General features: G+C 41.7%; 1 protein-coding gene across 1 annotated transcript in view; it reads left to right on the forward strand.

Annotated features, from left to right (window-relative positions):
- The window catches only part of SLC23A2 (solute carrier family 23 member 2), a 47,341-nt gene that overhangs the window by 1,035 nt on the left and 18,434 nt on the right, over positions 1 to 27,872 (forward strand). The window contains exons 2-5 of the mRNA XM_065651697.1: positions 20,042 to 20,322; positions 20,924 to 21,022; positions 26,268 to 26,384; positions 27,566 to 27,723. Of these exons, the coding sequence (XP_065507769.1) occupies positions 20,191 to 20,322; positions 20,924 to 21,022; positions 26,268 to 26,384; positions 27,566 to 27,723 (506 nt within the window). The 5' untranslated portion in view covers positions 20,042 to 20,190. The remainder of the gene's footprint in view (positions 1 to 20,041; positions 20,323 to 20,923; positions 21,023 to 26,267; positions 26,385 to 27,565; positions 27,724 to 27,872) is intronic.

Genomic DNA, 27,872 nt, shown 5'->3' on the forward strand with positions numbered 1-27,872 from the left:
CTGACTCAGCAGACAACAACTACCTACCTATATAATGCATTTCAGTTATAAGTAGCTTTTGCCTTTTTTCTTTAATAAAAGATGGGAATGCAGGCAGCAGCTCGCACAGTTTCATTCCAGTCCTTTCATTTTGGAGCTGTCACTGTCAGTTTGTAGCCTGGGAGGACAATCGCCCACCGCAGTTTGGGATCCCACACAGTTTGGGGTCCCATTGCCAGGTAGGTCCAGGCGGGGGATGAGCTGGGAAAGCAGCTGCAGGCAGAGCCAGAAGGTTCTGGCAGCAAAGGGAAATCCCCAGATGTATTTAAGACAAGGTAAAGACCCCGCCTGTTCATTTTTTCCATCTTATCATCTGCCCCACGCAGCCGACTTTTGAGTTCAGTGCCAGGTAGATGCTGGGCTCCCTGTTGCCGGTGAACTTGACCGGCTGAAATAAAAATACCAAATGCGCTCTTCTCACAGGGAGCTTTCATATGTCTGTGTATCCTCACTGCAGCGTTGCCATACTTGAGCAAGCTTTAAATTACCCAGTTTAAGCTTAAAAAAAAAAAAATGCTGTTTTGGGTAGTGGTTTTGTTGGCAGCTGGAGTTGGATGCAGGATGGAAAACGTAGCTGAGGAGCAGAACAAATAGCGGAGCGATTAGCAACTGATGTGCTGCGTGCTGCCAGAGCTGGACTTAACGCTGCACACCTGGGTCTGCCTGGTGATTTCACTATAGATAAAGGATTATTGCAACAAGTAGCTCAGGTTAGTAAACTGGAAAATAATCCTTGATGTGTAGAACAATTGGATTAGTAGTTGATGAGCTCTTACAACCCTCGCGATCCAGATAGCTTGAAATTAAAGCAGCATTAACATGGAGATGCGCCGAAACAAATTCAACCTTGGACTAGCAAGAAGGTTAAACAAGCCCTGAGGTTTTTATCATGGATTTAAACAAGCCTTTGGCTTTAGCGAAGATGCAAATAGGAGTTTAAAATGTCTTGTCAGAGCCCTGGGGATAAGGGAAGGAGGTAAGGACTGCGATTCTCAAGACTGGGTTGTGCTCCTGCTGTTCCTTAGTAGGCCGCATTCATATGGTTTAAAATCCATCCCAATCTGTCAGTTGTGTGTAAGCCCTGCTCTTAGCCAGGCTTAGCTTTGGAGAAGGCACCTGGCTCTCACATCGAGTAGATGTAAGGAGCTGGAGGGAAATGAGGTTCTCAGAGTACGTGTCTCTTGCTCATACTGCACCTTAAGTACGGAAACAAATCTGACAGAAAAACAGCTTTTCAAATAGTGGGATAATTTGGGCTGCAGGTCAATGAATGTTTCCGTGTCACTGCCTGGCGCGGGTACCCCGCTCTGGATGGGTGCTCAGGAGTGAGCTCAGGCAGCTTTTGGGGGTTATTCCTTGGGTTTGTATTAAAGCCAGATCTGCTTGGAGAATTTTGACCTGCCCCTTCCCCTCCCTGAGCTGCGGGTACACGTGTGTGTGCACCCCTAAAGCTGTACCAAGGAATGTGTGTGTCTGGGATTTTAAAAAAACCTGCTAATGTGAGAATTTCTGTCTTCTATAGTCGAAGCTAACAGAGGGTTGAATTCCAGTGGAGAAATAAAAGTTGTGTCTTTGGTATTATTTGTTTGGAGACTGTTTTCTTCAGAGGGAGCTGAAGATAATGGCAGATGTTTGAGGATTATTTTTCTTTCTCCTGACACAAAAACTTTATGACTCTGGATTTTCGCCACATTTGTTTAGAAGACTCTGTAGAAGGTCTTGCATTTCTATGCAGTTACTGTTTAAAAGGTTTTTGAATTAAACCAAGTTGAGTTTTCTTTCTTTGATACTATCAGTATGTTTCTTTATTTTTCTTCCAGCTATAGCCAAATCTGTCACCTTCCTCCTTTAGGAGCTCTCTGATTGTGGGATGAAGTGGCTTTGTTGTGCTGTTTAGCTTGATTGGGGACAAGTTGAAAACTAAATGGGCGAAACTTTACCCATCTTCAGTATAGATTCCTCCAGAAGTGGTTGTTAAACTGCTCTAATGACCTAATCTGTATTGCATCAGTTAACCTCTCCTGATCCTGGGTGTACAGGCAACTGGGACGCACTGGATTATAAACCAGTGTCCCACGCAAGGTGATTTTTGGAGGCTCTTGTTCTGCTGTAGCTGTTCCTGTCAGTGTCTTTGCGTGAACCACGTAAGAAAAATAATTAGAAAATTCAAGCCAAACAAGATTCCGTGGCGCCATTTCTTCAATAGATTTGTTTTACTTTTGAGCACTTTATGCATTTATGCTTACAAGAGAAAATGCAGATGGCTGTGCAGAGTGGTTTTTCTTCCATGGTTCGTGTATTGCTGGAAAAATATATTTGTATCAAGCGTTGTTATTTATGAAGCCTTAATGGTCATGAAATGGCCTGACAGAAGTTACTGTGTGTTTTCTTTTACTTAAAAACTGCAGGAAGAAAATATTGACAGTCAGGATGAATAAAGAGAGATGCATCATGATGGTAGCATAAGGCAGGAATGAAATATAATAAATCAGTTAAAATGAAAGTTATTTGCTGTGTTCTCCAGCTGTTCCCAGGGGTGAAGTGCATTAAAATATTGTGCTAACTTCATGGTGCTGCACATAATACTTTTATCAGTGCTGGGGGAGCGGATTTTCTTTATGGCTAAATATTTTTAGTTGTTGTGAGCCATTTTATGACGGTGGTTATTTGAAGGAAAAAGAGAAGTCTGATGATATTTGGCCATTTTCAGGTTACGGGGAGGAAATGTCTGCTATTTAAATGCTCTTCTATTAGAGATGAATCTAAATGTGGGTTTCTTGCCATGGTAATTTGGCCATGAATGAAGCAGAACCACCTCCTTGAGAAAGGGAATTGGGGTGTTGAAACATCGCTGGTGCTTGGTGAGGAAAGGAAATAGGAGGAACTGCTCTTGTAGTTAACAAGTCTCTCATTCTAGTTTTATTCCTTGCACTCAGTATTAATCTGAGCCATTTCTGTTGCCAAACATAGCAATAAAAATGTGAATGGCATCAGAAATTCAGCGTGCCCAGTGATGCACTGTGCATCTCTCATGGTTTTCTAATCCGGCGCGCTCTCAGAGAATGAGAAATGAATTTATTTTCTGGTACTGAATGTTGTCATCGCTCTAGTAAATAGTGAGTCATCGTTCGCTGTGGGTCTGCAGGGCTGTGACTCTTTTCTTGGCTTTGCCGTGGCCCTGGAGTTGGGCGGATTAAGGTTTGAAAACTCTGGGTTGGTTTTGGGAAGGACAAATTCACCACTGAGGTCCCAGCCAGGCCGATGGGAGGGAGAACAAAAACTCACATTTTGGTCATCTCCATCCTGCGCAGGGGGAATATATCGAAATATTCACTGTTCCCATCTGACAACTCCATTTTATGAATTGCATAGGAATGGATAGGCTTGAGGTAATTGTCAAACTGGTCTGTAACGGGTTTATAATTAGAAATTCAATGATCTAAATCTCCTTGTGTCTCAGCGCTCAGGCCAGAAGATGAAAGTGCTGGTTGTGGCTGGTGGGTGGAATGCACTTACCATCCAAGTGTCTGCTTTTATTCCTTTTTTTAATTAAAAATAACCCACCTGATTTAGGAGAGAATCATCTCAGTCCTATTCTGGTGAGAGGGAGTTTCCAGAATTTGCTCTCGCCACATTCAGAATATTTTATTCTTCCTCCAAAACCTCCATTACTAATAAAATTGATGTGTATTGGTAAGAGTCTGTCACGTGCACCTTAGACTGACGGTAAAGCTTGCGAATTATGGAGGTTGATGTATCTTTGACCTCTGAACGAGTGATGTTATGATCTTGCACTTGCGTCAGCAAAAGGCCCAAGGAAAAGAGAAAACCTCTATCTGATAGTTGTATTTTTAGGAGCTGCTTAGTCCAATTGTAACGAGGTGTGAGGAGCTGGAAGGAGCAGCGCGGCACCTGTGAGTATTTTTGAATGAAATGTGAATATTTTTGGTATGAAAGCAATAGCTGAACTCATTTCTGTGTGTTTGGATTTAACCAGCGTTTGCTCATTATCAACTTTGTGATAAAAGGGAGCGTTTTCATTCGGCGCCCATTTCCTTTACGCTTGCTTTAGATTAAAATTGGGCTTAGATCAGTATAAATGATGGAGAGATTGACTCACCATTGTTTTGTTTTTGACTGGTTTGAAATGTAGTGACTCACTGGATTTCAAATGGCTGCGTGTCCCCCAAATTTGTTGTCTGAATTTATTTTTAAATCAAACTATCGCAGCACTTGTGTCATCCGAGCAGTTAGCTGAAGCATTTTGTGAATGTGCGGTGGGCAACAGCGCTGGGGAGCAGGAAAGTAAGTCCAAAAGTGACTTTGGGGGGGGTTTTATGCACTTACATTCCTGGGCATTAACCTGTGGATGCTTGAAGCAGTTTGGGCTCTAAATGTAGCAACACATTTTAATTGGATTTACTCTTATTTTGCATGGCCATGAAATGGCAGCCTAAGGCAATAAGGCCTGTTTTAGTGGTACCCTGCCTATTAATACTTGTAAAAGTTGAGAGAATAAAGCGCGGTTCGGAAGCTTTAATAGCAAAGTACCTTAAACACTCGATTTACTCGGCGTGCGCTTCGCTGTGTTTATGTGATGGGGCGGTTAATGTGCTGTTAGGGGATTTATCCCAGTGTTCTAGTGCTCTGGGTGCAATTGTTGAGCTGGTTCCCAGGAAGGAATTGCTGGAAATCTTTGCTGCAATCTGCCATTAAACAATCTTTATTAAGCATGTTTTTCTAGCACAGAAGTAGAAATAAAGGTTTCTTTTTTCCCCGGCCTTATTGCTTTTATCGCTGCATTGTCTTCTATTTAAGCGTGTGGCTCAGTGTTCCCGTTTTGTTGTGCTTTTAAAGAAAAAAGCGTGTATATATTCTTATCGGTATTCAAAGTCCTATAGAGTATCTCAGAAGAACCGGCGTGTGACTCCCTGTCAGGACTTTTGCTTTTTATTTAGGAGTTTGGAATGGAAATAAAATGCTGCCCTCCAAAGTTCGTCAGCTCTTTCTTATTTTGTGGGCTGAATAAAATGAAAGTGTCCCAGAGCTTATGGCCCTTAATGGACTGTGCTGTGATAAGGTTTGAATTTCCATGGAGTATTTGAATTTGTATGATGGAAAAAAAAAAAGGGAAATTCTGCAAATTTTGCTCTGTTTGTGACTTGCCCTCTGTGTGGAGAATCCTGTATTCTGACCCTTTTTCGTACCTGAGCAAAGAAAATAAATCCTTGTTTTTGCAGATGATGAGCTCTAAATCTTCACAAGTTCCAGCTTTCTTTTTCTTTTCCTTTTCCATTATTTTATACAAAATGAATGTTTCTGAAAGTTGAGCTAGATGTTCCTGATGCAAGAAACATTTGCTTGGTCATATTTTAACAGATTGGAGTTTTTGATTCTGTAGGATCAGACTGCAAGACATAATTGCAATATTCTCATTTCTGTGTCCTTTCATATGTGAGAACAATAAGAGTCATCGGTTGTTTGCTCATACTGGAAATACATGTTTGCATGGGTATAATTTAATTTTGTGTGTGGAATTTTGAGAGGTTACACTCAGCATAATAGTTACTATCAATATAATTTTACAGGGCTCTATTCTGATTTATTCAGACTGTCAGACACTTGTTGGTTACCTCTAGTTTGTGTCAACTTAGTAGCAAATGCTTTTAAAACTCAAATAATTATATGTACAAGGAGGCGGCTTTTTGTTTTTCAGTCTTGTTTGCAAATATCAGAAGAAGCAAAGGATGGAAGGCCGAGCTATTCCAGAGCCAATACATGATCTTTCTCCTAAAAAAATAGATTTAAAAGGCTCTTCTGCAGCAGAGGAAGATCTCCTGTAATCTTGAGCCCTGGGCACTTGTAAACATCCATTGCTAATGAGTTTTCCTCTTCTTTGGAAGGGATCAAACACATTTAACGCTTTTCATGAAGATGCCTAATAAAGCACAATCAAATCGAGCAAAGCTGTCAATTAAGCCTTCTATTAAGTTTCTTAGTATAAATGAGCATAAACCCGCGGTATCATCTGAGCTCTCCTCCTTGGCCGTTTGGTTTTGGTAACGATTTTATGATCGGGTTTTAATTTTTCATCTCGCTTAGGTGCGCCGTGCCTTGCTTTCTAGACCCGCTGCCAAGCGTATTGAGCTCCGAGTCTAATGACTGGTTTTGTTCTGGGAGCTGTTGTGACAGATGATGTTTCGTTGAATGGCAGGTAATGGATTTATTATGGAGACAGCACAGCATGTGGGCACCTTCAAAGGAGACTCCATCTCTATTGGTCTTTTCTCCTCTTAATTATTCAAATGGAAAATTTTGTTTGAGGGCAAAACGTACGCCTAAATGGTGTTACTCCAAATAGTAGCAGAAAAGAATTCTCACATTTTAGGCTATGCCAATTAAGTAAGAATAATCATGATTTTTTTTTTTAAATAGTGCTATAAAGACATCTGCAAATGAGTCCTGAAGATGAAGGAACCTGTAAGGTACAATATTGAAACCTCAGTGCATTGGCTAAAAAAGGGTTGTTTCACTGGCAAAAATCACTAAAAGTATGGCACTAAATGTTTTTGTAAAAGGCACGTCTTGCTGAAAAGAAAAAGCTTTCCCTCAATAAACAATAGATGGTATAAATATTATTGTAAGTAATGTGAACTCTGTCAAAATATTATAATTTTTTGTGCTTTTCCTGAGCAAGCAGATCACTGTTGAGTGGACTGTTCCATTTCTGTCCCTTCAGCTGAAGAAGAATTCACTTCGCCTCTTTTAACAGTTTTGTTGCTTGTAGGGATGTTTAATGCATTAATATATTTAATGCATTCTTAATTAACCACTTGCATATGGAGAAAAATCTTCAAAGCTTTTGGACTCAATTACATCTTTCATCTCCGCGTAATAACATGTTACATGACGTACAGATTAGATGGCTGCTGGGTTTCAACAGGTCCCACTAATTGTCCCACTTACTAATTGTCACCATGGAGCCAGGAGTCGGCGTCACCTCAACTCCACAAGCAAGACATAAAAATCCAGATTTATAAGGAAGTCTATGGTGATTCTGCCTTGAAACGCTTTCACGTAAAGCTGCTCAAAACCCGAGTTCGGGAAGTTACCCAGCAAGTCTGGTTAAACACAAGCCCGGCTCTAAAAGCGCTCCCAGGCTTGTTGTGAAATTAATAAATTAGTAATTAGTTGGCTTCCCGTGTGGGAATCAAACGTGGGATTGTGTACAGTTGTTTAGTGTGTGGGCAGAGAGTAAGTAGCGCTGGTTTCACTTAAAAATCATTAATGACTTAATTTTTCCCTGTGGCTACGGGAAACCAGGCTACGCTTAGCGACCAAGACTCATGGGACAAGCGGTTGGTCAATGGTTATCGGTAGTAATAATAGCAGCTGGTATAATTAATAACAGCATCTATTATTGCTGATGTAATTAATAGTAGTGTTAATAAGAGCATCTGCTTGTGCCCTGCACTAGCAGAAAGAAATTCTCTTGCCATTTTGAGGGTTTGCTCCACAGAAGGACACGGGGTCTCTAAACCCAGCTCGGTGACAACGCATCTCTGGGAACATGGAATACTTTTGAGCAGATGTGTCGGGATCGCGCTCCCAACGGTGAAGCCAGAAGCTCCTCGGCCTGCAGAACAGAGGGTGCTTGTAACGCAGCAAAACCCGCACAAAAGCCCACGAAGAATCGTTCTGTCTGTCCTCCTTGGTGCTTGGAAGCCGTAAAATATTTCCTCTGCCAGTGGAATAAATTTGCTGATTATTCCCAGGAAAGATTCCTTGAAATAATCTCGAAGGAGTGAAAGGTCACTGAGCGAGAAGAGCATAACTCTCCCGACTGGATAATTAAAAAAAGCAAATTAACAAGTGTGCTAAGTTGGAGATCAACTTGTGGCTGTGCTTTGAAGATTAAAAGAGCTTTTTTATTTTAAATTTCAGCTGGAGGAGGTTGGGGTTGGTGGAAGGAGGAGCTGCAGCTGCTGGAGCAGTCGGGCAGTGCTGCGTTTGCTTATTGAACCGTGAACGAGATCCCGGGATCGCTTACCAGAAACTATCCGCTCCTTTTCCCCCCGTTTTAAAACATGTAGTCTCGCAGCTAGAGATTGCAACCTGGCTGCTCACTGCTAAGTGCAGGTGGATTTTTAGGCATCTGAGTTCAAAACTGGATGAGTGTTTGTTGTAGAAAAGTTTTGCCTTTAGGAAGTGAAAAGAACGGCAACTTCAGCTAAAGGATGGAACTTCCCATGTTCTTTGCACAGCCTGTAGCAAGATCTGTCTGCTTTTTCTTTTTTTTTTTTTTTTGGAGAGATTTAGCTCGCGCTTTTGAAACTATTTGCAGACACAAAAATAAGAGAGAAAATATGAGTGTCCTAACTAAATGGTAACAGCAAAATAACGCCAAAGTAACACCAAAAAAAAAAAAAAAATTGCAGCTGCAGCAGATAACACCTACGGATGTTTCAGGCCTAGACTTAGTGTATGAATTTTTATATCCACAGGGTTTTGTGGTTTGTGGCACTGAAAAGGTCAGAGCCGATCATGGGTTTTGCTCGTGGCTGGAACCCGTGAGGGCACCTTGGACGTGCCCGTGCCGTGTGAAACAAAGAGATTGAAGTCGTAGATGTGAAATCTTCACTGTAGAGTTTTTAGGTGTAAGATGATTTGATGCTCGGGTTTATTAGGTCTGTTGTGTGTTTTTCCTTTGAGTTATTGCGTACTTGAATTTGACCGTCTATTGTCTTCTTATAAACAGATGTTGAAGTCGACGGTGTCTCCGCGGGCATCTGGGAGTACGTGAAGATAGTGATGTTTTAGGTACAGCAACCTCGCTACCGTAAAGAGGTTTTATTTTTGTCACTTCTTAGGAGAAAAATGACTTGAGCCTTTACCTTTAATTACAAGTGTCCGAGAGGTCCAGGAAAGATGTGGGGATCTGACTTAGTTTGTGGCTTTGGTGAATACAATAGCAACTCGCAGAAGTCACATTAATTTTTGAAGCGATCTGTATGTGTGGAGCATGCGGCTTTGGCTTCACTACTCTGTTGTTTTTCCTTGAAAGCGTTTGCTTATTTCTTGCCCAGAAATCAGCCATCGGTATTTTTAAAGGCACTTCCATCTTGTAATTAATTCTTTATGTAGAAATACCGTCAGTCCGCTTCAATGTACGTCTCGGATCCTAGATATTTCTTAACAAGCATTGGGGAAGCAAACAGTAGCTGCTTTCATGTTAAAGCATATCTTCTAGTAAGTGCTTTTTCAAGGAATTTATAATTCACTGCACTTAAAAATGTCTCTGTAAGATCAAACTTAATGGCTTAGTCTTTCTGCTGTTCCAAGTTCCGCCTGGATCTTTTTATTATGTATAATGTATTCTGCAAGGTGTTAATGGGAGTCTGATGTATAAACTGAATCTCTTCACTGATGTAAAAGATTACATATTTGTTACGACTTTGGTAGGAAGCATATTTATAATAAATTAGGAGATAGCTACAAAAATGTAGTCGGGAGACTTGTTTGGCCATCATAAATGAGGCTCTGAGAAGGGTCCCTTGCAACAGCTGAATATTTGTGAGGCATCTGCTGTGCTGGAACAGGCTTTTTAAAAATTATTTCGGGTAAGTTTGCGGAACAGAGAAGCTCTTCACCAGTTTCCCAGCGACTACATCAGACGTGCCCTTTTGTTGTGTGTTTTTCTTGTTATTACCTGGCAATACATGAAGGTTGAAAGGAGGCGTTTGGTTACCAGGTGTTTGCGGTCCCTGAGTCACTATTACCAGTTTTGATCGGATCACCATTGTGTGCCATCCCTGTACACAAAACACATTTTCGGTACATTCTTCAAAGAAGGATTTTGTCCTGATTGCAAGCGCTGCGAAACCAGGGAGGGTGGCCTCAAAAGAAATATTCGAACTCTGAACATTGCCTATAAATTGGCAGTTAGTTGACTAATGTGTGTCTAACAGCAAACGTTTAATTTGACCCGGGCACCTTGAAGTATTTGTTTCATCCTTAAACCGAACACCGTCTGAGAAAAAGGAAAAAAATTGGATTTTCTCATAATAACCAGAAGTGAGCTCCTCCTAAGAATAACATTCTCAAGCAAGAGAAACGCTCCCATCAGTTTGAATTTCAGATATTAAGCAGGTAATAAAAATGATGACTGGCTATGTAGGATCATCACGACAATGAAAGAGCAAGAGAAGTTGTCCGCTGTGATTTCACTTCCATCAATAAAGTGCAGCCGTACGTCGAGTTTCTCATCTGTTTATTCCCTCCCGGCTTTCACACTGTTATGGAGTTTGAAGATCCCCATCTTGAAACAGTGGTCGCAAGAGGTATATCTTGAATTAACGTTCATCTCAAGCATGGCAGTGATTAAATACCTATTCAGTGCGAGGGATTTTAACCAAACAACCTGCGATTAAATCAATCCAGGATGTCGATCATGGAAACTGGGCTTTAAATGGAGGTGTCCAGATTAGTAGGTGGTTTATTTGAACAAAATTATTGAGCGTAAATACTAAGTAATCAGAAATAAATCTCTCGAATGATGGAATTCTCTGCTCACCGGTGATGAACTTTGCAACAATTAACCTTAATTGTGAGGTAAATAGATAAGTCTTGTTTAATTGGATACTTAAGTAATGTTACCTGCGTTGAACTTAATTATACTTTGAACTTTGATATTCAGGGTTGAGGTAGAAGTTGAGGCCCTGGCATATTTTAATGCAATTATTAAAAAAACCCCACACCTGGATATTGGAGTAAAAAGGAAATTGGCTTATTTCTTTCAAAACCTTATGTGATTTTCTTGCCATTGATCACTGTGGCTCCCTGTGAGAACATCAAATGCCTTTAATCTAAAATAGTTTCCAGCATATTCCTCCAAAGTATTGTAGATGCGTGATCTTACAGGCAGTCTGTGAATTTTATAGTCTTAAAACTTAAGATGTGGCGATGCTTGCATTAAGGCCTGGAAGTTTTCTCCTTATTAGAATAAGATTATATTTCTGTTTGTGAAAACATTTGGAAAGCAGAAGAGCAAAGGAAAGAAGAATAATTGGAAAAGGAGCAAGCGGAGGAGAAAACTTTTCAACATCTCTTCGCAGTGGAGATGAAATGCTGGAACATAATGTGGTTTTATATACGCACGCATTGCATCAAATAATTGGTGGAGATAATTGGCTTTCTTCCATGCATTCTTAGTAAATGATGAATAAAGAGCATTGCGCATAAGAAGTGTCAGCTTTCAATTAAATGTGCCCTATTCAGTAGCCACTTCTTTGATGCGAGAACAAGCACATGCCGATTTCTGATCCCCTGAGGATCTGCAGCTTCAGGTCTTGACAGTTAAACGAGCTCGAGGGCTTTAGGACAAGCTTTTTAAACTTGCGGAACGCCGGCTTTGCCGGGCGAGCGCAGGGAGCCAGATGGCGCCATCGGCCCGTGTTTCACCGCCGCAAATTTGGGTTCAAAAGGTGCGTTTCAGGTAAAGCAAGCTCAGGATTCTGCCCTCGAGCGCCGGGTTCTTGGAGACGCGGGTTTGGGCAGCGTCTGGTGGTCGGTGCTACTTTCTGCTGGATTATTTTAACTATCACCTACGGTATTAGTTGGAGAAGTGACAGTTTCTCGTTCATACTGCAGGTGCAGGATGTATTTGGAGAGGTGATTTTTTTCCCTTGTGGGGTAAGGTACAAAATTGATGATAAGCAGTGACTTTGAGGGAGGGGATGCAATGCAACAAATGATAAAGTGACGTTTATAAGTGTGAGGGCAGCCTTAATACAGCCCTGCAGAAAGAGAGGTAAGTCAGGGAAAGAAGAACAAATTCATTCGGAAGGACTGGGTGTTAATTAGTCTTTTTGTTGTTGTTGTTCTTGTTTCAAGTCTCTCGCTTCTGTTCCTGCCTCCCTTTCCATCTCACTTTGTGGCACTGAACATCACTTTCATGCGTTATTTTACACCAGGAAAGCAAATGAGCCCAGCACAAGTTCTGTTGTGTGTTCTCAGTTCTTGGCGAGGTTGTGGATTGCTGAACCTTGTCCTATAGAACAGAGCATTGAGATCTGGGACCTCTCAAAAACCAGCGAATTGCTAAACAAAAATATTTCCGTGCAAGTTGCACAACGGAGCCTTACGGAGAAAATCCCGATCCTGATTACAGCTGTCGGAGTCAGGCGCGTAAATATTTATGCAACTTGAATTTTGGGGGCCTCAGCTGGGTTTTCTCCCTGTGGCAAGTTATGTAAAACACTCGAACGTCCTGATTGGGGTTGATCTGTGTGCGCTCGGCTGTTACTCAGACCGTTCGCTGACTTTTTTGTAACTCCAGCAGGGACGTGTAGTAACAGCTGCCGGCCGTGCGGCGTCTTCCTGCGTTCTGGCCGTTGTGTAACGCGCAGAGATGGTGATTGGCCACGGTTCAGTTATACAATGTGGGGAGCCCGAGCAGATTATAAAAATCCTCGCTGGGGATGTGGGCACCCCTTGGGGCTGCGGTTGGAGGAATCGGCTGAGCCACCTTTAGGACTCGGTGCAGGTTTCTGGAGGTAAGAGCTGCTTTGAATTCCCGTGTTTCATGGGGATGATTACAAAAAATTGCAACTGCATTACTGTGGCTGGTGTTAAACCTGTCAAACTCAGGGTTTAATGATGAAGTTTTAATATCTTCAAGATTGCCTGTTCACCTACAAACTTTTGCTTCCTTTTTATTTTTAAAACGGGATAAATTTATGAGGTTTACGTAGTAAAAAGATTTCAAGAATCTTGACCCCAGAAGTATAGTGTCTTGCTTAGTTTCTGCAAGTTTCTTGATTTCCAAATCTTTTATTACATTAAATGGAAGGGAAGTATTTATTTCAAGGCAAGCCTAATAGTTCAACTCAGTATAAACTCTTCCAAGTGTGTAATCAGTTGCTGGTTTTATGTTGCTTACTGGACTAAAGTTGTTTCCTTTCAGCAAGGAGTATTTGTTTTAAAAGTAGATGTAGGAACGTCTGAGCCTTTGCAAATGAGCTTCGTATTCAGAGTTGCAGAAGTTGGCATTTTACCCTGATTTGCTTAATAAATGGAATTTTTCCTAGATGAGTCTCTAACTTCACCTTTGTTTTAATGTGATTAAGGTCTTAGAAAAAAAAGTAGCTTTCATCCAAGTGCCAAGTAGAAGTACAAAGGCAGCCAAGAAAAGAACCCGTGTGTGCTCAGGTTGCTGAAGGAGCTTAATGAACTGTGTATTAACATCCCTAATAATGCTGAATATCAGAATTCTTAGATTATTAATGCTCCGCAGGGAGACTGGAAGGACTGTATACTATTGTAAATCAAATTAGTGTGTACCATAGGTGTACTGTGCTGCGAGATTATAGAGGAGCGGTGTGTTTTATAAAGAACCATGCTACGCTATTTCAGTTTCATGCTTTTTTTTCATTCATTGCTATCCAGAGAACGTTGCAGGTGTCATTTGATATCAGTCATTTCATGTCAAGCTGTAAAACTGTTATCTCCTCGCTTTTGCTTGCATTTTGAAATGTAATCTTATGGCTTCCTCTGTATATTTATTTTCTGGTCTTTCATTAGGACTCTTTTATCGCAGACCATTGTGTACGTGTTGGTGGGATCTCCTATGGAGGGTGATGGCCACAATGCCCAGAAATTTGGCCAAACTGTTGCCTATAGGAACAAAAAAGTGAGAATGTAACAGGAGTGAAAGATGAGTAAGAAGTGGCTTGACCAATGTTTTGACCACATGTACCTTCAGGTTGATTAATACTTATTGGAAATAGAATCATAGATTTAAACCCCTCCAGGGATGGTGACTCCACCATTGCCCTGGGCAGCCTGTTCTGATGCCCGTCAAGTATTTCAGGTATTTTTGTTTAGAATCACACCCTAAATAAGCTCTTATTTAATAATTCATGTAACCAAACATATAGTTTCTGAAAGCTGGGAGATCCTTTGTTAAACGTCTCATTCAGTTGGGTTTAAGTTCTCAACAAGCTCATTCACACAGGAAGTTAATGAGATTTTAGCTAATGTGCTTTAAATCAGTGGAAGGTTTGAGCTGGGCAGGACTTTGTGCAGACATGTCCTAATAACATGGGTCAGTCATTAAGACACACCATTCTGGATGGCAGTCAAAATACCAACTACTTAAAAATTCATTAGCGCCTACAAAGAAAGAATATGTTTGTGCTTTGAAGACGGACTTTGAAGTGAGAAACTAACTCCGGACCGAAACTTCTTAAAAGTGTCCGTCGACTCTTGTTTTTTAAAACCTAAATGTTAGGAACTTTGGGCATATTTAGCAGCTTCTGCTGCAGGTAAAGGGAAATGATGTCTTCTTGTGTAGTGCCGTGTTAGGAATTTGAAGTCTACTTTTCTTTTTTGAAGTGTGGATATGGTTTGCTCTTGGGCGGAGGGGGGAAGTCTCCGTAGCGTTTAAGGACATGGCAGAAATTCGGCGTGGTTTTGTTTCATGGGAAGGAGCTCCGGGTGCAAGAGGCACCTGGTGAAGGCAAATCACGCGCATTTTTTTCGGACCAAAGGGGCTCAGTTTCCAAACAGCCCCAGGAAAAGCTCCACTTCAGACTCAAGCGGGAGGATGGTTTTGTACATGTAGCAACAGAAGACAAGCGCGGGTGCTGTGCAGCTTTTTTCCCATCTGTAAGGTGGTCAAAATCCCCTGGAAGGTTGAAAACATGCTCTTGGGGAACACCTACAGATCTGGAAGGGTTTGTGGGGTAGAGGAGCTCACACGTACCATATCCAGGTACCAATCTGGAGGTGGGATCCTCGTGGCCAGAGCTGTGAAGCAATTGAACTTTGATTGCATCATGTTAAATACTTTATTAGCTTTATTAGCATCCCTGATGAGATACTTGTTGATGAATCCTTTGAAACGGGGAGGACCATTTTGCTTTGTAGGAAAACATTGCGCAGCTTTTTGGACAACTTTGAGTAGCAAAGTTGCTGTTCTTTCGATTGCTTGTAATTTAGTTGTGAATATTTTTAAACTCCCTTGATAACCTACTGTTTCATTTTTAACAATTTCTCAGAAACACCTTTCTCAGGCTTAACTGTATTGATGCCGCTAAATAGATTATGGCAGGCAGGCTGGAGAATGAAAGGGGGAATCTTGTTCTAAGGGTCTTTTAGGATTAAAAAGAGCATAACTCAGGATTTTGTAAAAGTGAGGACACGTAGAAATACAAACCACGGTGCCTGTAGGTCCCATCTGATGCACAGAACACAAGGTGAGTCTGGTTTTTAAATACCTTAATGGCACAAAATCACTACAGAAATTTTGTATGGCAGGCATAACTAGACCTAATAGCAATCTGGAGAAAGCTGCTGTTCCATAGTGAACTGGGAATTGCCCCACTTTTGTGTTGAATTGTGTGTCTGGCCAGGGGTAGCTGTACCCCGTAAGTAAACTGGTCTGGTTGGAGCCTCCACAAAATTCCTTAATTGCCTTGAAAGCTCAGAGGCACTCACTGTTTCCCTCATCGGTTTGGTACAGTGCTTCCGGTGAAGGAATTTCTTTCAAAACTTCCCCCATCTCTTGGCATCCCCCCTGCAGCCGTCTGCATCTCCCAAGATGCTCCCATCCTGGTCCGAGTGTCCGTCTGTCTGTCTGTCCCCCTCCGTGTCCCTTGGAGAACGTCAGCTGGAGACCAAACTGTGAGCAGTTTCTCTTGAGTATGGCCCTAAGTGTTATCGAGTAGTATTAGCTGCTTGGCCTAAATGCCCTTTTTTAGACTAAACAGAGCAATTGTGCTGCATTTGTTACTGGCTTAAATTCTTCACAGCTGTCCGATGCTACAGGAACTGAGAATTTATCTTCTTTAAAACTGGTTTTATCTTCTGCTCAGACTTGGTGCATTTTAACAATAAGCTATCCTGACGTGCAGGGAGTCCAGGTCCCTTTCCATATCTCTGTCGTGTGCCTGTTGCCAGATTATCATCTCAGACATAGAGGATGCCTTTATTTGTATTCAAACACACCGTGTGCTTGAGTTTCAGAGACATCAAACACTTGAAACAACCATTGGAGACAGTGGAACTGCAGATGTATTGTTGTGGTTCAGGTTATTCACCTCAGGTGTTCTGCATTTATTTAAAATTTAGGTGAAACTATCCTCAGTTGATGTAAAGTTGGACAATTTCTGGCTGAGCATCATCTCTGCTTGCGGGAGAAAGTTGTTGTTATTCAGGTGAGTCTGACAGCTGGTTACAGATGATAAATTGAAGACTGTAATTAAGCTGTCGCCTTTGTTTGAGTCTAAGCTCCTCAGTGTATGCAACAGGCTGAGCTCGCTTGGCTCTTCGGCCGTCTGTAAAAACCAGAAGGGTCCGGGTTGGATCCACCACCACTCCTTCCTCAGGACGCTGTGACATGTCCTTACCAGGTGACAAACCCGCCCTGGTGACCCCAGGAGCTCTTCCATCAGGTCACTCCACCCAACATGCTGTTTCATCCCCGCCGTGTTTTACAACCACTCCTGTTGTGATTGCTTGATGAGTATTTCCCTTGCGCAGCAGCGTGGGGCCACCAAATGTAGGGCAGGTCGTGATTTTCCACGGTCAAGGTGGAGAGGAGGGGACCGCGGGTACTGATTAACTAGTTCGTTCGGTTTCACACGTACCATGCAAAGAGATAGAAGAAAAGACGCTTATTTTTCATACGAGCTTGCATTCTGCTTTTAACTCTTTCACCAGCTGGTTTACTCATCTCCTCGACCTCCTCCAGCAGAACTTAGTGTTTGATGGAAAGCAGTACAGCAAACCACAACTTTAAAGTACCCAATTTCCATTTGTGTTTGTATTTCTGCTGCTTTGTAGATCGATAAAACATTTGTGACTGTGCATTGTAACTTGTTTAAAGCCAATAGGCGCTCCCTTGGTAAAATAGAAAATGTGGTGTAGCCATGAAAATACCAAGCGTTGTGTCAAACCAGACACTCCTGTAGCTTCGTGTCCTGTCCGGATGGCACCAAATTGGGAAGATCGTGTGTCAGAGAAAAAGCAAATGTGTCGAAGATGTAAACGGACCTTTCCCCACAATGGGTGAGGAGAGTTTTCCTCCTGTGAACTTGCACCTGGCCTGTCCCTGTTGGTCTAGATCCTCATCTTATCTGAAGGGCTGTAAACCCCTGTCAGCTTTGCACCCTCTGGGTTAATCATGTATGAGCGCTGGAGATAATTTGGTATAGAAGAAGATGAATGTTAATCAGTATCCTGCTGGAAATTTCACTTGTAGCCTTTCCATTTGATCCACGGCGGCAGATAATTCATTGTACTGTGAGTACCTGGCTGATGAATGAGTTTTATCTCTTTTTACATGGCTTTTCGGCTTCTCCTCTATTGGATTTGTTACGGAGGGCTGTGAAATGTCTGAGTCACCTTGTTTAGCTGTGCTCAGTCGGTGGGATAAGAGGTCTGATAAAGAAGAATTATCTCTTTCATATAACCTGATCTCCAGAAAGATTTCTATTTCAATTTGATGCTTCTGATTGCGTAATAAAAGTATTCAGAAAGTCTCTGGTTATCATCTGTGCCATGAAGTGTGGATTCAGTTGCTGAGTAGGAAGAAGAAAGAAAGAAGAGTTTGGAAATTTGTTCTCCTTGTTTTCCCTGGGCTGTCTCCTCAACACAAAATGCATGTAATGATTTTGTGGGTGTATATATGTGTACACACATTCCCTCTCTAGGAAAAGTAGCAGATGAGGCTATTTTTGCCTATTAATTTGGAATCACTTGTCCATGATCACCTGGGAACCCTTATCTAAACGCTATTTTTCCAGCTCTCAGGAATTAATACAAGGCGCAGTTGATTCCCCTGCCCTCCTGATGCAATTCCCCAGAACAATTCTGAGCAATGATCACATCTTTGGGAAGATAGCAGCCTGACCGTTTTGCAACGCCACGTAAAATAGGATTAGATGGTCTTTTTTTCTTTTGCACCCATGGAGATGCTGTTTAATGCTAACTAAGAAGCTTATTGTGCCGGAATACCTTAAACCAGATCTGAACGACGGCTTTGCTGCTGCTGGAACTCTTAGGCTGGGGTTTTCTTGGTGTGGTTGTGTTTGTTCAGGACGTGTAATTCTGCCCTTTCCCTTTTCCTTTCCAATTGAAGGTGATAAAGCTGCCAGAGTAAACTACGCTGTGTCTCCATCGCTGATTTTCTTAGAGAACAAAATATTGAGAGAAAAGGGCAATTTTTAAAATGGATTTTTTTGTATACGTAAAAAAAAAATCCTTCCTGCCTTTGCAGTAAAAGCAAACAAAGCCCTTCAAAAAAAAAAAATCCCACCGCAGAAATCCCCCAAACCTTTTTCCTCCTCTAACCCCTTCACATCACCTCTCAGACCTGAATTTGAGATGGCCTTTCTGTAAAGATTTGAGGAGACGTCGCCAACTTCAGCAGCACACAAGCTGATTTAAAGTTGCCATTCGTGTCCGGAGATTTGCACTTCTGAAGGGGATGTCTGTGGTTTTCGGAAAAATGGGAATGTCTTTGCAGAATGGCGTGAGGGCGGGTACTGGAACTAGTCCTTAGTCTTAGTTCAAGTGAGAAATAATTAATATGTACGTGTATTTTCTCTCTTGAAAAGTTACATCGCTTTGGAAGATTCGTATCTTTCACCTGAAGTAACCAGAATTTTCTAGCAAATGGGCAATTAACAGCTATTAAGAGTTTCAAAAATATCAGTACTCTAATTTTTCAAACAGCCCCAAATTGCCCTTAGCAGAAGGGGCTTTGTCAAGTTTCATTATTATTGCAATTGCAGTCGCCGTTGCAGCTGCTGGCGTTTTCCTGAGCAGCATTTTAGGAGAAGGGAGAGTTATGAAAAAGCCCAAACCCTCCTTTTTTGCTTTCTGATAAATACACAACCGTGTTTCTGAATGTCCATTAGCTGCGTTTCCACCTCGAGCAATTAAGTTGCAAACATCATTAACTTGCTTTTGAAGTAACGCCAGCGTGCGGCGCGTTTTGTTCCTTAATTATGTTCCTGGTTTTGCAGAAAACTTTGCTTAGTATTATTCTGAAAAGGCCATTTTTTCAGGTTCTGTCATGTCCTTTCACCTCTAGCTGTTTTATCTGGAGCTGTTTATAGCTGCACTTTGGTTTTTTGAAGCACAGGAACCACAGGTTGCAAAACTCGGTTTGTTGCAGAATTTTCTTTGCTGTCTTATGGGAAGTTTAGGTTCAAATCTCTCAATTCATGTCTTGGAAATGGCAAAAGCGTGGGTGACCACGGTCTAATTTAAAGAGCAAATGTGGGAAAACTGTAGCGTAGTGACCCATATAGGAACGCAAAAGTACAGTAAACTGTACAAATTTTCCCATTCCTGTGCCAAAATAGTAGTGATATGAATTAAAATGCACGTTTTTCTCCTGACGCAGTTGCTTTGGCATCATCAAGCAGATTATTTTAAACCTCACTCCTGCGACTGGGGTAATTTTGGTTAAGGGTGTTGAACAGAAAAGGCTGTTTCTGGCTAAAATAGACTCACTGTCCATCCAGTCCAAGCTCCCTGGGTACTTTTTATTGAAAAATAAGTTGTTTTAAAAGAGAGGATTTAATTATACAGAGGTGAACGCATGAATACAAATGCAGACTCTTTGAAGAAGCGCAAGTGTTGTTTGCAGGGGATGTTCAATAGCAAGCTGTTCTATGTAAATGTTCCCTGTTCATTAAGTTCTATGGAAATGACCGTGAAATTGAAACAAAACCGGAGTTTAAATATACTATTAATAATTGACGACCACAAGAGAAGAATGAGAGAATAATCACGGTATTCCCATCTGGAAGAACTGAAAATATCATCAGCTTTATCTTGAAATGGTAATCTGCTAATTATCAAATCCAAAAGGTAATTGTAAGAGTTGGTGAGTCATGAGCGTGAACGGGAACCGAGGCCGCGGGGCACGTGTGTTTGTACATCTGTCTTGTGTAATCAAGAAAAAATTAATTTGTCTCTTCAATTCTAGGTGCCGTTGATGCTAATGACACCTAAACAAGCCATCCTGATGTTCCAGCTGGATTACTGAGCGCTTGGGTGATCCCTGGAGGTGCCGCTGGTTGAATTATTGTCCGTGGTACCTGGCCTGTCATCCCAGGAGCATCCTCTGGGTGCTGTATGCAAGTCCTGGACATTCTGGAAACGATGGGGATCGGGAAGAACACCACGTCCAAATCCGTGGAGGCAGGAGGCTCAACAGAAGGCAAATACGAGGATGAATCGAAACATCCCACCTTTTTCACCCTGCCCGTAAGTACTACGTGCAGGTACCACAGCGTCAAGTGGCGTGAATCAGTTTATAACGCTTTGTCTAATCATGTTGTACTAAACCTTTACATCCACAAGTAGTTAGTAAAACCTCTTTTGCCACTTGGTTATGTATAAACATGGCCAGTTCTGTTGTCTGCAGTTATTTCAGGCGTGCGCTCCCAAGCAGAGCTGTTCACGGGATGTTCAATACCCGGGAAAGTTCATTATTAGAACAATTAACTGTCCTTCTGCAGAAACACACCAGCCCCTGAGTTACTTGACTAAGGAAACGTTTGTTTGTCTTTTTACTTATTCAGATTTTCAGTTATATCATTTTGTTGTACATCTGCCTCTTAAGAACTCTTGTAGTTCCCCCCACCCTCAGATGACACTGTCGAAACTCTGAGGAGCCGCATGTGATTTCTTTCAAGTTTCTGTACATTCCCAGATACGCTGTTGTAGAAATAACGGCTTGCCACATTTTCTCACAAAATGTCAAAGGCAGATGTCAAGCACCAAGGGAGAAAACTGAGTGACATGAGGTACAATTGCAGAAAAAACGTGTATTTTAAGACCTTGTGTTTCTTTTGTTTTGTTGAAGGTCGTGATAAACGGTGGAGCAACATCCAGCGGCGATCAGGATACAGAAGACACGGAGCTGATGGCCATCTATACTACAGAAAATGGCATAGCAGAAAAGGTACGTGGTGGTTTCCGTCTGGGCGAGAACTCGTCCTTGCTTTTTCAGTTCTGTGATTTGTCCACACTTGTTTTACTTGGCTGAAATATTTTTTTTTTCCTCTAATCAGACGTGCTGACTTGCAGATTGAGATCAGGCTTAGGGGAGTTGGGTCCTCATGACCCTTCTGGTCACACATTTTGGTTGCAGAACGTGGGGAATGAATGACTCAGCAAACGTTAGAAGCACTTAATGCACTTTGACCTGGCTCCAAAATTCATAATATGCAATTTTTTTTATTTCTTCATTTCCATGGGCCTTTTGCATAGTTTCCCTCCTAAGGTCATTCTGTTCTGTTCTTCAGTTCTTTTTTCTGCTTTTAGTCAACTAAACTGGTGGTGTTGGCCACATTCAAAAGTGCGAACTCTTCCACTCTCCCAATTTCTTCCAAGCTCAAACCTCATAAATTGAATTTTTCTAATCCTTCTTTCAAGTAAGTGGATGCTTATCATTATTTGGCGACAGCTTTGTGTATGAAGTTCAGGTCTTTCATTAAAACTCTTGAACATTTTTCCTTAAGATAACGATGATTGTGTCTTAGCTGTTTACAAAGACCCAGCTGAGGCTTCAAATGAGACCAATTTGGTTGTGATTTTTCCATCTTTTTTCTCAATTCCATAATTCCTCAAGCTCGTTCAATTATAATATTGCAAGAAGACAGTGTGAATTTGATTTTTTCGTTTGTTTGTTTAAGAGGATTACAGTAAATCTGAACAACACCTTCTGAAGTGTTTATACCTAATTGGCTTTGTGGTTAAGCCATATCTCTGAAAAGCCTCAATTTGACCAAATTTTTCAGATGTCAGAATTGGAACAAGAACAAAACTCTTGATTCCAAGCAAGAGCGTCATGACGCTCATTTCTTTGAGGCTGTAATGTTGGTTGGGGCAAGGATGGTATCAAAGTGATCAGACATCAAAATTCACGTCTGAATTTCAGATTGAAAATGAAATGGGTGTTTCTGACAGAGGTCTTGTAGTGTGACATCTTAGAAGAACGTTGTGAATGCCATGATGTGCCTTCGTACACTCTGTCTCTTACAGACAGTCCGTACATCTCGAATACGTCTCTGCTCCCATCCTGATCACGCTGATATTTTAACGGACACATTTGGCAGCTGTTGACACGCACAAGTCTGCGGTGGCCAATTTCTAGACCATGCTCAGACTAGTGCGGAGAGACACAATCTGATAAAAGCCTTGAGCAAAAGATCTTGGGGTGAAATTGTGCAACTCAGATTAACCATCTCCAGACGTTAACACGTCTTCATGGCCTGTTTTTACCAAGCAAATATTTTGCTCACTTCCACTTGATCCGTGTGATCAGAACTGGAAATGACGGGTGATAATTCACCTTAAAGAGACCATGAGCTTTTAATGAAACAGATGTGCTCGAGTTAAACCTTTGCTGTGGCCTGCAGGGAATGTCGCAATTAACAGCCTCGTGTATTATTAAGTTTTTGAGGCTACTATTTCTGGTAATCTGAGCAAACCTCCTGCTTTTTGCTTAAAATAAGTGTGCGCATGAAGCATGTTTGTTCTTGGCTTTCCGTTCCTCTTGAGACATCATTCACCAAAAAAGCAAATGAAAATGAATAAAAAGCCTTTAACAAAGGGGACTGCAATGCACTTAATTGCTGGAGGATGCCCCAATACATTGTCTCTCAATATTCGTTAACTGAAACAATAAACTATTAGCCCAAATGAGAAAACTGTATTGCTGTATCCCTATAAAGTAAACAATGCCATGTTGCTTGTTGCTTAATAGAATTAATTTGAACATGTTGTCAGGTCTTTATTTAAGAATTTCTCTAAAGGGCTTGTTCCCCACAGTTAGTCAGGGTATTTTTTGGTACTTGATAGCAGAGCCTTCATCTTGCACTGCTGTTAGACTTTGCTTCTTTGAATTTTGGGGTGGGTTTATTCTGGTTTTTGTTTCATTTTTCCCCAACAGTTTTGCGACACCTTTATCTCTGTCTCAGTTCCCTCCTGCCTTTATACTTATTCTGTTTTTTAAATTTCGTTCTTGTGTTGTCCAACCTTTGGCCAATTAAAAGTAAGAAACGCCCATTAGTCTCAGATAGGTATCTCACTCTCCAAGGTGCAGTTAATTCCCAGTTTACTTGGCAAGCACCAGCACATGGTCAGTACATTAAACCAGCAGCCACACGCTCGAGCAATGACGGGGCCAGTGACTCCCCAGTGACTTTCAATGGGCTGGCCCGACCTCACCCTGCTCTCAAATTCCTCATTGTTCCGCCTTGGGCTCTTTTATATCATTTCACTGTAGCCATTATCAGCTAAAAGTTTGGTCAAGACAAAAACTTCCTCTCCCAAAGCAGAATAAGTCTGCCTTTTGGAGGAAATGAGGAATATCCCGGGTGTTTTTTTTTTTTTAATCTGAACACATTGCTGTGTATAACAGACATTGCTATGATAATTATGCTGTAAATTTTGAAAATCTCTTGTCGGAAGACTGGTAAACTTCACTTAAATGATTTGGCAGTTGTTGATCTGTTTTCTATGATGAGTCGACTTGTTCCTAGGCCTGGTGCCTGCTCATCTTTTTGTTTTTTGCAGACAAACACAGACATAAATGGAACCACATATGAAAAGCTCTTTCAGGACTAATAAACTTGCCGCATGTGCCATGGTCGTCCTGGTAGAAACAGGTCATTGTTTCTGATTTCTGCTGCCCAAAGAAGAGGGGGAATATATAGAGTAGAATAGAGTAGAATAGAATAGCAAGTGGAAAAGTTCAGGAATCTACTTGATGTGACCTCATCAGTCCCGTGAAGAAAAACGAGTGTTTGGCACTAAGTGGAACAGTTAGGTAGCCCCTGGATATTGGTCTGGAAATGCTTGAAAAGAGGCCAAAAGTTGGGTTTTCAAAAGGCAAGGGCTGAAACAGAACCACCAATCTGTGCGAATCACTTAGTGGATTTTTAGAGAACCTGATATCCTGCATGGGAACATCATGAACTTTGAAAATCCCATTTCTGTCCGTCCGTGGAAGGAGTCATGCTGGTTGCTCAGCGCACTGTAGCCAGGTGGGAAATAGCCCCAGTTTGTTCTCCTAAATCTGCGCTGCTCTTTGGGTGGCTTCAGGATGCCAACATTGACGTGATTCATGCAGCAAACAGTTAATTTCTGCTGACACCTCTCTGTTCCTGCCTTGGGAGCGGATGTTGTAATCGTTCTTACTCTTCCTTCATGACCTCTGCCTCTCTGTGAGTGGGTGACGACCTCTTAGTCAAAATGTTGAATAAACAGGCAGCATCACTGGTGAGCAAAGTTCTCAGGTGGAGCGTATGTTGCAGTGAAATAAAAGAGAGATGAGGCAATCGTATACATATTTTTATAGATATAGATGTATGTGTTTGTATAGTTTCTGAGGAAAGGTTAACAAAACTGTTGTGTAACAACAGAAAGTATCCCAGGAGCTTCTCTGGGTGAATCTTGGTTTTCCAGAGCAAGTTCTCAGGAGCCTCTAGTGATGCTAAATGTCCATAACTCTGTTGGCTGTTGAGTCTTCCTCCTTCTGCCCGTCTGAGTGGGTCAGACCTTGGTGTCCTGCCTTGGATCCATCCACACGTAATCACATTGTCGTGCAGACATACGCGTGTTTCCCGAAGTCCCAGTTAGAGACAAGACACGTACAGTTTTACTGTCGCCAAGCGCTTGCCATCCAGTATGAGGGGAAGCTCTAAAACTCAAGTCCTTGATTCTTTACATTTGTCGTTTTTAGAGATTCAGGTCAGGAGAGCAGCCTTTCAATTTTCAATCCAATTAAAAGACTTATGTCGGTGCTGCAAATCAGCAAGATGAGTTGTGCAGTGAACAGTTTCCTTTATTTCTCTGTGTAGGACCCACGCTGTAGTTAAACTAATCCTGGTGAGCAGATTGCTCAGTGCTTAATGACTCTTCTGAAATTAGCGCTTCTGCATTTTCATTTCCACTGTAATACCCTCAACCTTTCCCATAGCACTGTGGTCATTTACACTCCCTCGATTCGAATTAACCCAGTGGCATCGATTTCCTAACAGGAATCGGAGGCAAGTACTGTGGGTCACGTTTCCCTGACCTTGGAGATGATAAACCACATGGAGATTATCTAAGCACAAACTGTGGTCGTATTGTGATTTATGAAGAAGTAGAGACCACTTGAGGCACAGTCACGAGTCTGGCAAAGTTGTTGGTCTTTGTGTAAGGCTACTCCACATGAGTTTGTTGTGTTCGAGTGGGGATTAGGTCAGAGCAGTCATTATATAAGGGATTTTTTTGGATAGTTGAGCTGAAATTATAAAATCCGATACTTCCTCCTGCTTTTATTGTTGGTATTTGGGCTTTGGAGCAATTGTGGGTTTGTTCGCAGGAATTTCAAAACATTGGAACAAAGCGATTCCATGTAGTTGTAAAGAAGAAATGATTGAGCTGAATCTTTTTTTTTTTTTTTTTTTTTTAATGGAAAATCGGTGGGGATTTTGATGTGTGTATATGTGTGGTCAGTTGTGTGTTAGTTCTCCGCAAATTAGGACACATGGCAGGCCCGAGTGTGGGCTCGCTTAAATTCCTGTCCCGGCTGACTAATATGAATTGGCCGTGGATATGTTCAGTTATAATGTTTAGCGTTTTTCTTGACTGTTTGAATGTGGGATGGAAGCAAAAATAATAAATCTTGTGGCTTGAAAAAGGTTAACCGAGACTGAAATTGAGTAAGAATTAAGGGGGGGAAGCAATTACCGTAATAAGGAACTCTCTTGCCTGCGATTTTGGTCTCTTATGCAAGGATTGCCATTCTGCTTTACAAATAGCTGTTATTGACTCTTCTACTTAGTTCTGATTCTTCCTTTTTTTTCTTGTTTTTTTGATAGACAGGTCTGTCATGATAATGCCTTTTTTTTGGCACCTTTTGGCTGCCAGATCGGTCGTATCATAAATGAACAATTGTGTTGGTTTAAGTAAGCAGGGAATCACTTATAGAAGTAAATGTGTTTGGTACAAGTGCGGTAGCTACAGATGAGCTCGGCAGAGGTGAAAAAGGCTTTAAAAATGTAGCATATCAGTATAGCTTGGGAGTATTATACCAACCTGGGAGTATTACACCAACCTTGGAGCATTTGGAAACTGCCTGATAGTTCAAATTGGGTTTATTCCTGTGTGACCATGACCTGCTGTTGTCCCTTGTGTCTCCCCCATCACAACAGAGCTCGTTGGCAGAGACGCTGGACAGCAGCGGCAGTTTAGACGCCCAGAGAACTGACATGATTTACACTATCGAAGACGTTCCTCCTTGGTACCTCTGCATATTTTTGGGGTTACAGGTACGTTTCAAAACAGCTATAGTATTTTTCTCTCGAACTTTTAAAGCTCGTTTAGCGTTTTGTGTGTAGCTCATTGCGTTCGAGTATGTGATAATTTTATTCTTCCCAAGCATTTGACAAAAGCGTCAAGACAGTTTCTGCTGAAGTGGATCACAAAGATCACTGTGATAATGATCTATATTATTGTTTACTGGCATGTACATTTTTGAGATTCGCTTCAATATTTAGCCTCCTAGGCAGCTGCTAGTAAATAAGTGAGCAAATGCTAAGTGCTAAGCTTCAGAAAGTGCCTTTTGGCCACTCTGGAGTTAAAGATGGAGAGGAATAATGGTTTACTCCTCAAATCTTGAATATTAAAGCTGCTGCTGGAGTAATTTCAACCCTGCAAGCTTGATGGCATCATCCCTGCTAGTAAGCAGGGCAGAGTAACTCTGCGCTCCTTGGAGTACGAGCGTGTGCGTCCTGCGGTGAGTAAACCTGGAGTAGTGAGCTGGACCCTCCTACCAGCTCAGCCACTCGCTTGTGTGAGGCAAAACAGTTTGTTCCATCTCCTTTCTCTCTCGAATGGCAATAATATCTGTCCCACAGGAATGCTGAGAATTTCTTAATATCTGTAAAGTATGTTGAGATCTCCAAACAAACACATTCCAAAGCATCCTTTTTATTTCTGCCTTCCTCAAGGACAGGCGGTTCTGTAGGGGATTTTCTGTTTCCCTGTCTTCTTGGACGTGGTGACTCGTGTTTGTTTGTTTGCTTATTGTATTTGGATTGAAAAAGAATTACTAAGTCCCTAGTTTCTGGTACTTGGGAGATTATTTGCATCCTAGTTTGTGTGTGCTCTAAGTTCATTTGTAAGCGAATGGTTTTTCACATGGTTGAAAGTGAATGGAGTTATTTATCTGCTTTTCTGGGTTAGAAGCTGTTTTGTGCAGAGTTTCCTGGATACCTCCTCATCACAAACAGCAGCCATGTGGCTGTGTAAATAACCTGGATTATCCTCCAGAAATAGCGATGGTTAGCAAGAGGGCATGGCAGGAAAATACTTGAAGAAACGCTTAGGACCAGGAAACGAGAGCTTTGGATAATTCAGAAGCATCCAACGCAAAAGAAAAGATGCTCATAAATTGATTTACTTTCTTAATATTGGCTGCAGGATTGACGAAGCATTTTTCTCTTGCCAGCATTACTTAACGTGTTTCAGTGGAACGATAGCCGTGCCCTTTTTGCTCGCTGATGCCATGTGCGTCGGATTTGACCAGTGGGCCACCAGCCAGTTGATCGGGACCATTTTCTTCTGCGTGGGCATCACGACGTTGCTACAAACAACTTTTGGGTGCAGGTGAGACGCGGGACTTGTTTCTAGTTGTTGAGCTGGTCCTAAAACATTTGTTGGGATTTCCTGGCTGTGGTCCAAGACTCAAGAGGTAGGTTGTCTTTCTTTTCCAAGGATGAACACGACCCAGAAGATAGCAGGTCAGATACGGGGTG

Source organism: Caloenas nicobarica, chromosome 25 (genome assembly GCF_036013445.1).
Source record: "Caloenas nicobarica isolate bCalNic1 chromosome 25, bCalNic1.hap1, whole genome shotgun sequence".
NCBI classification, from domain to species: domain Eukaryota; kingdom Metazoa; phylum Chordata; class Aves; order Columbiformes; family Columbidae; genus Caloenas; species Caloenas nicobarica.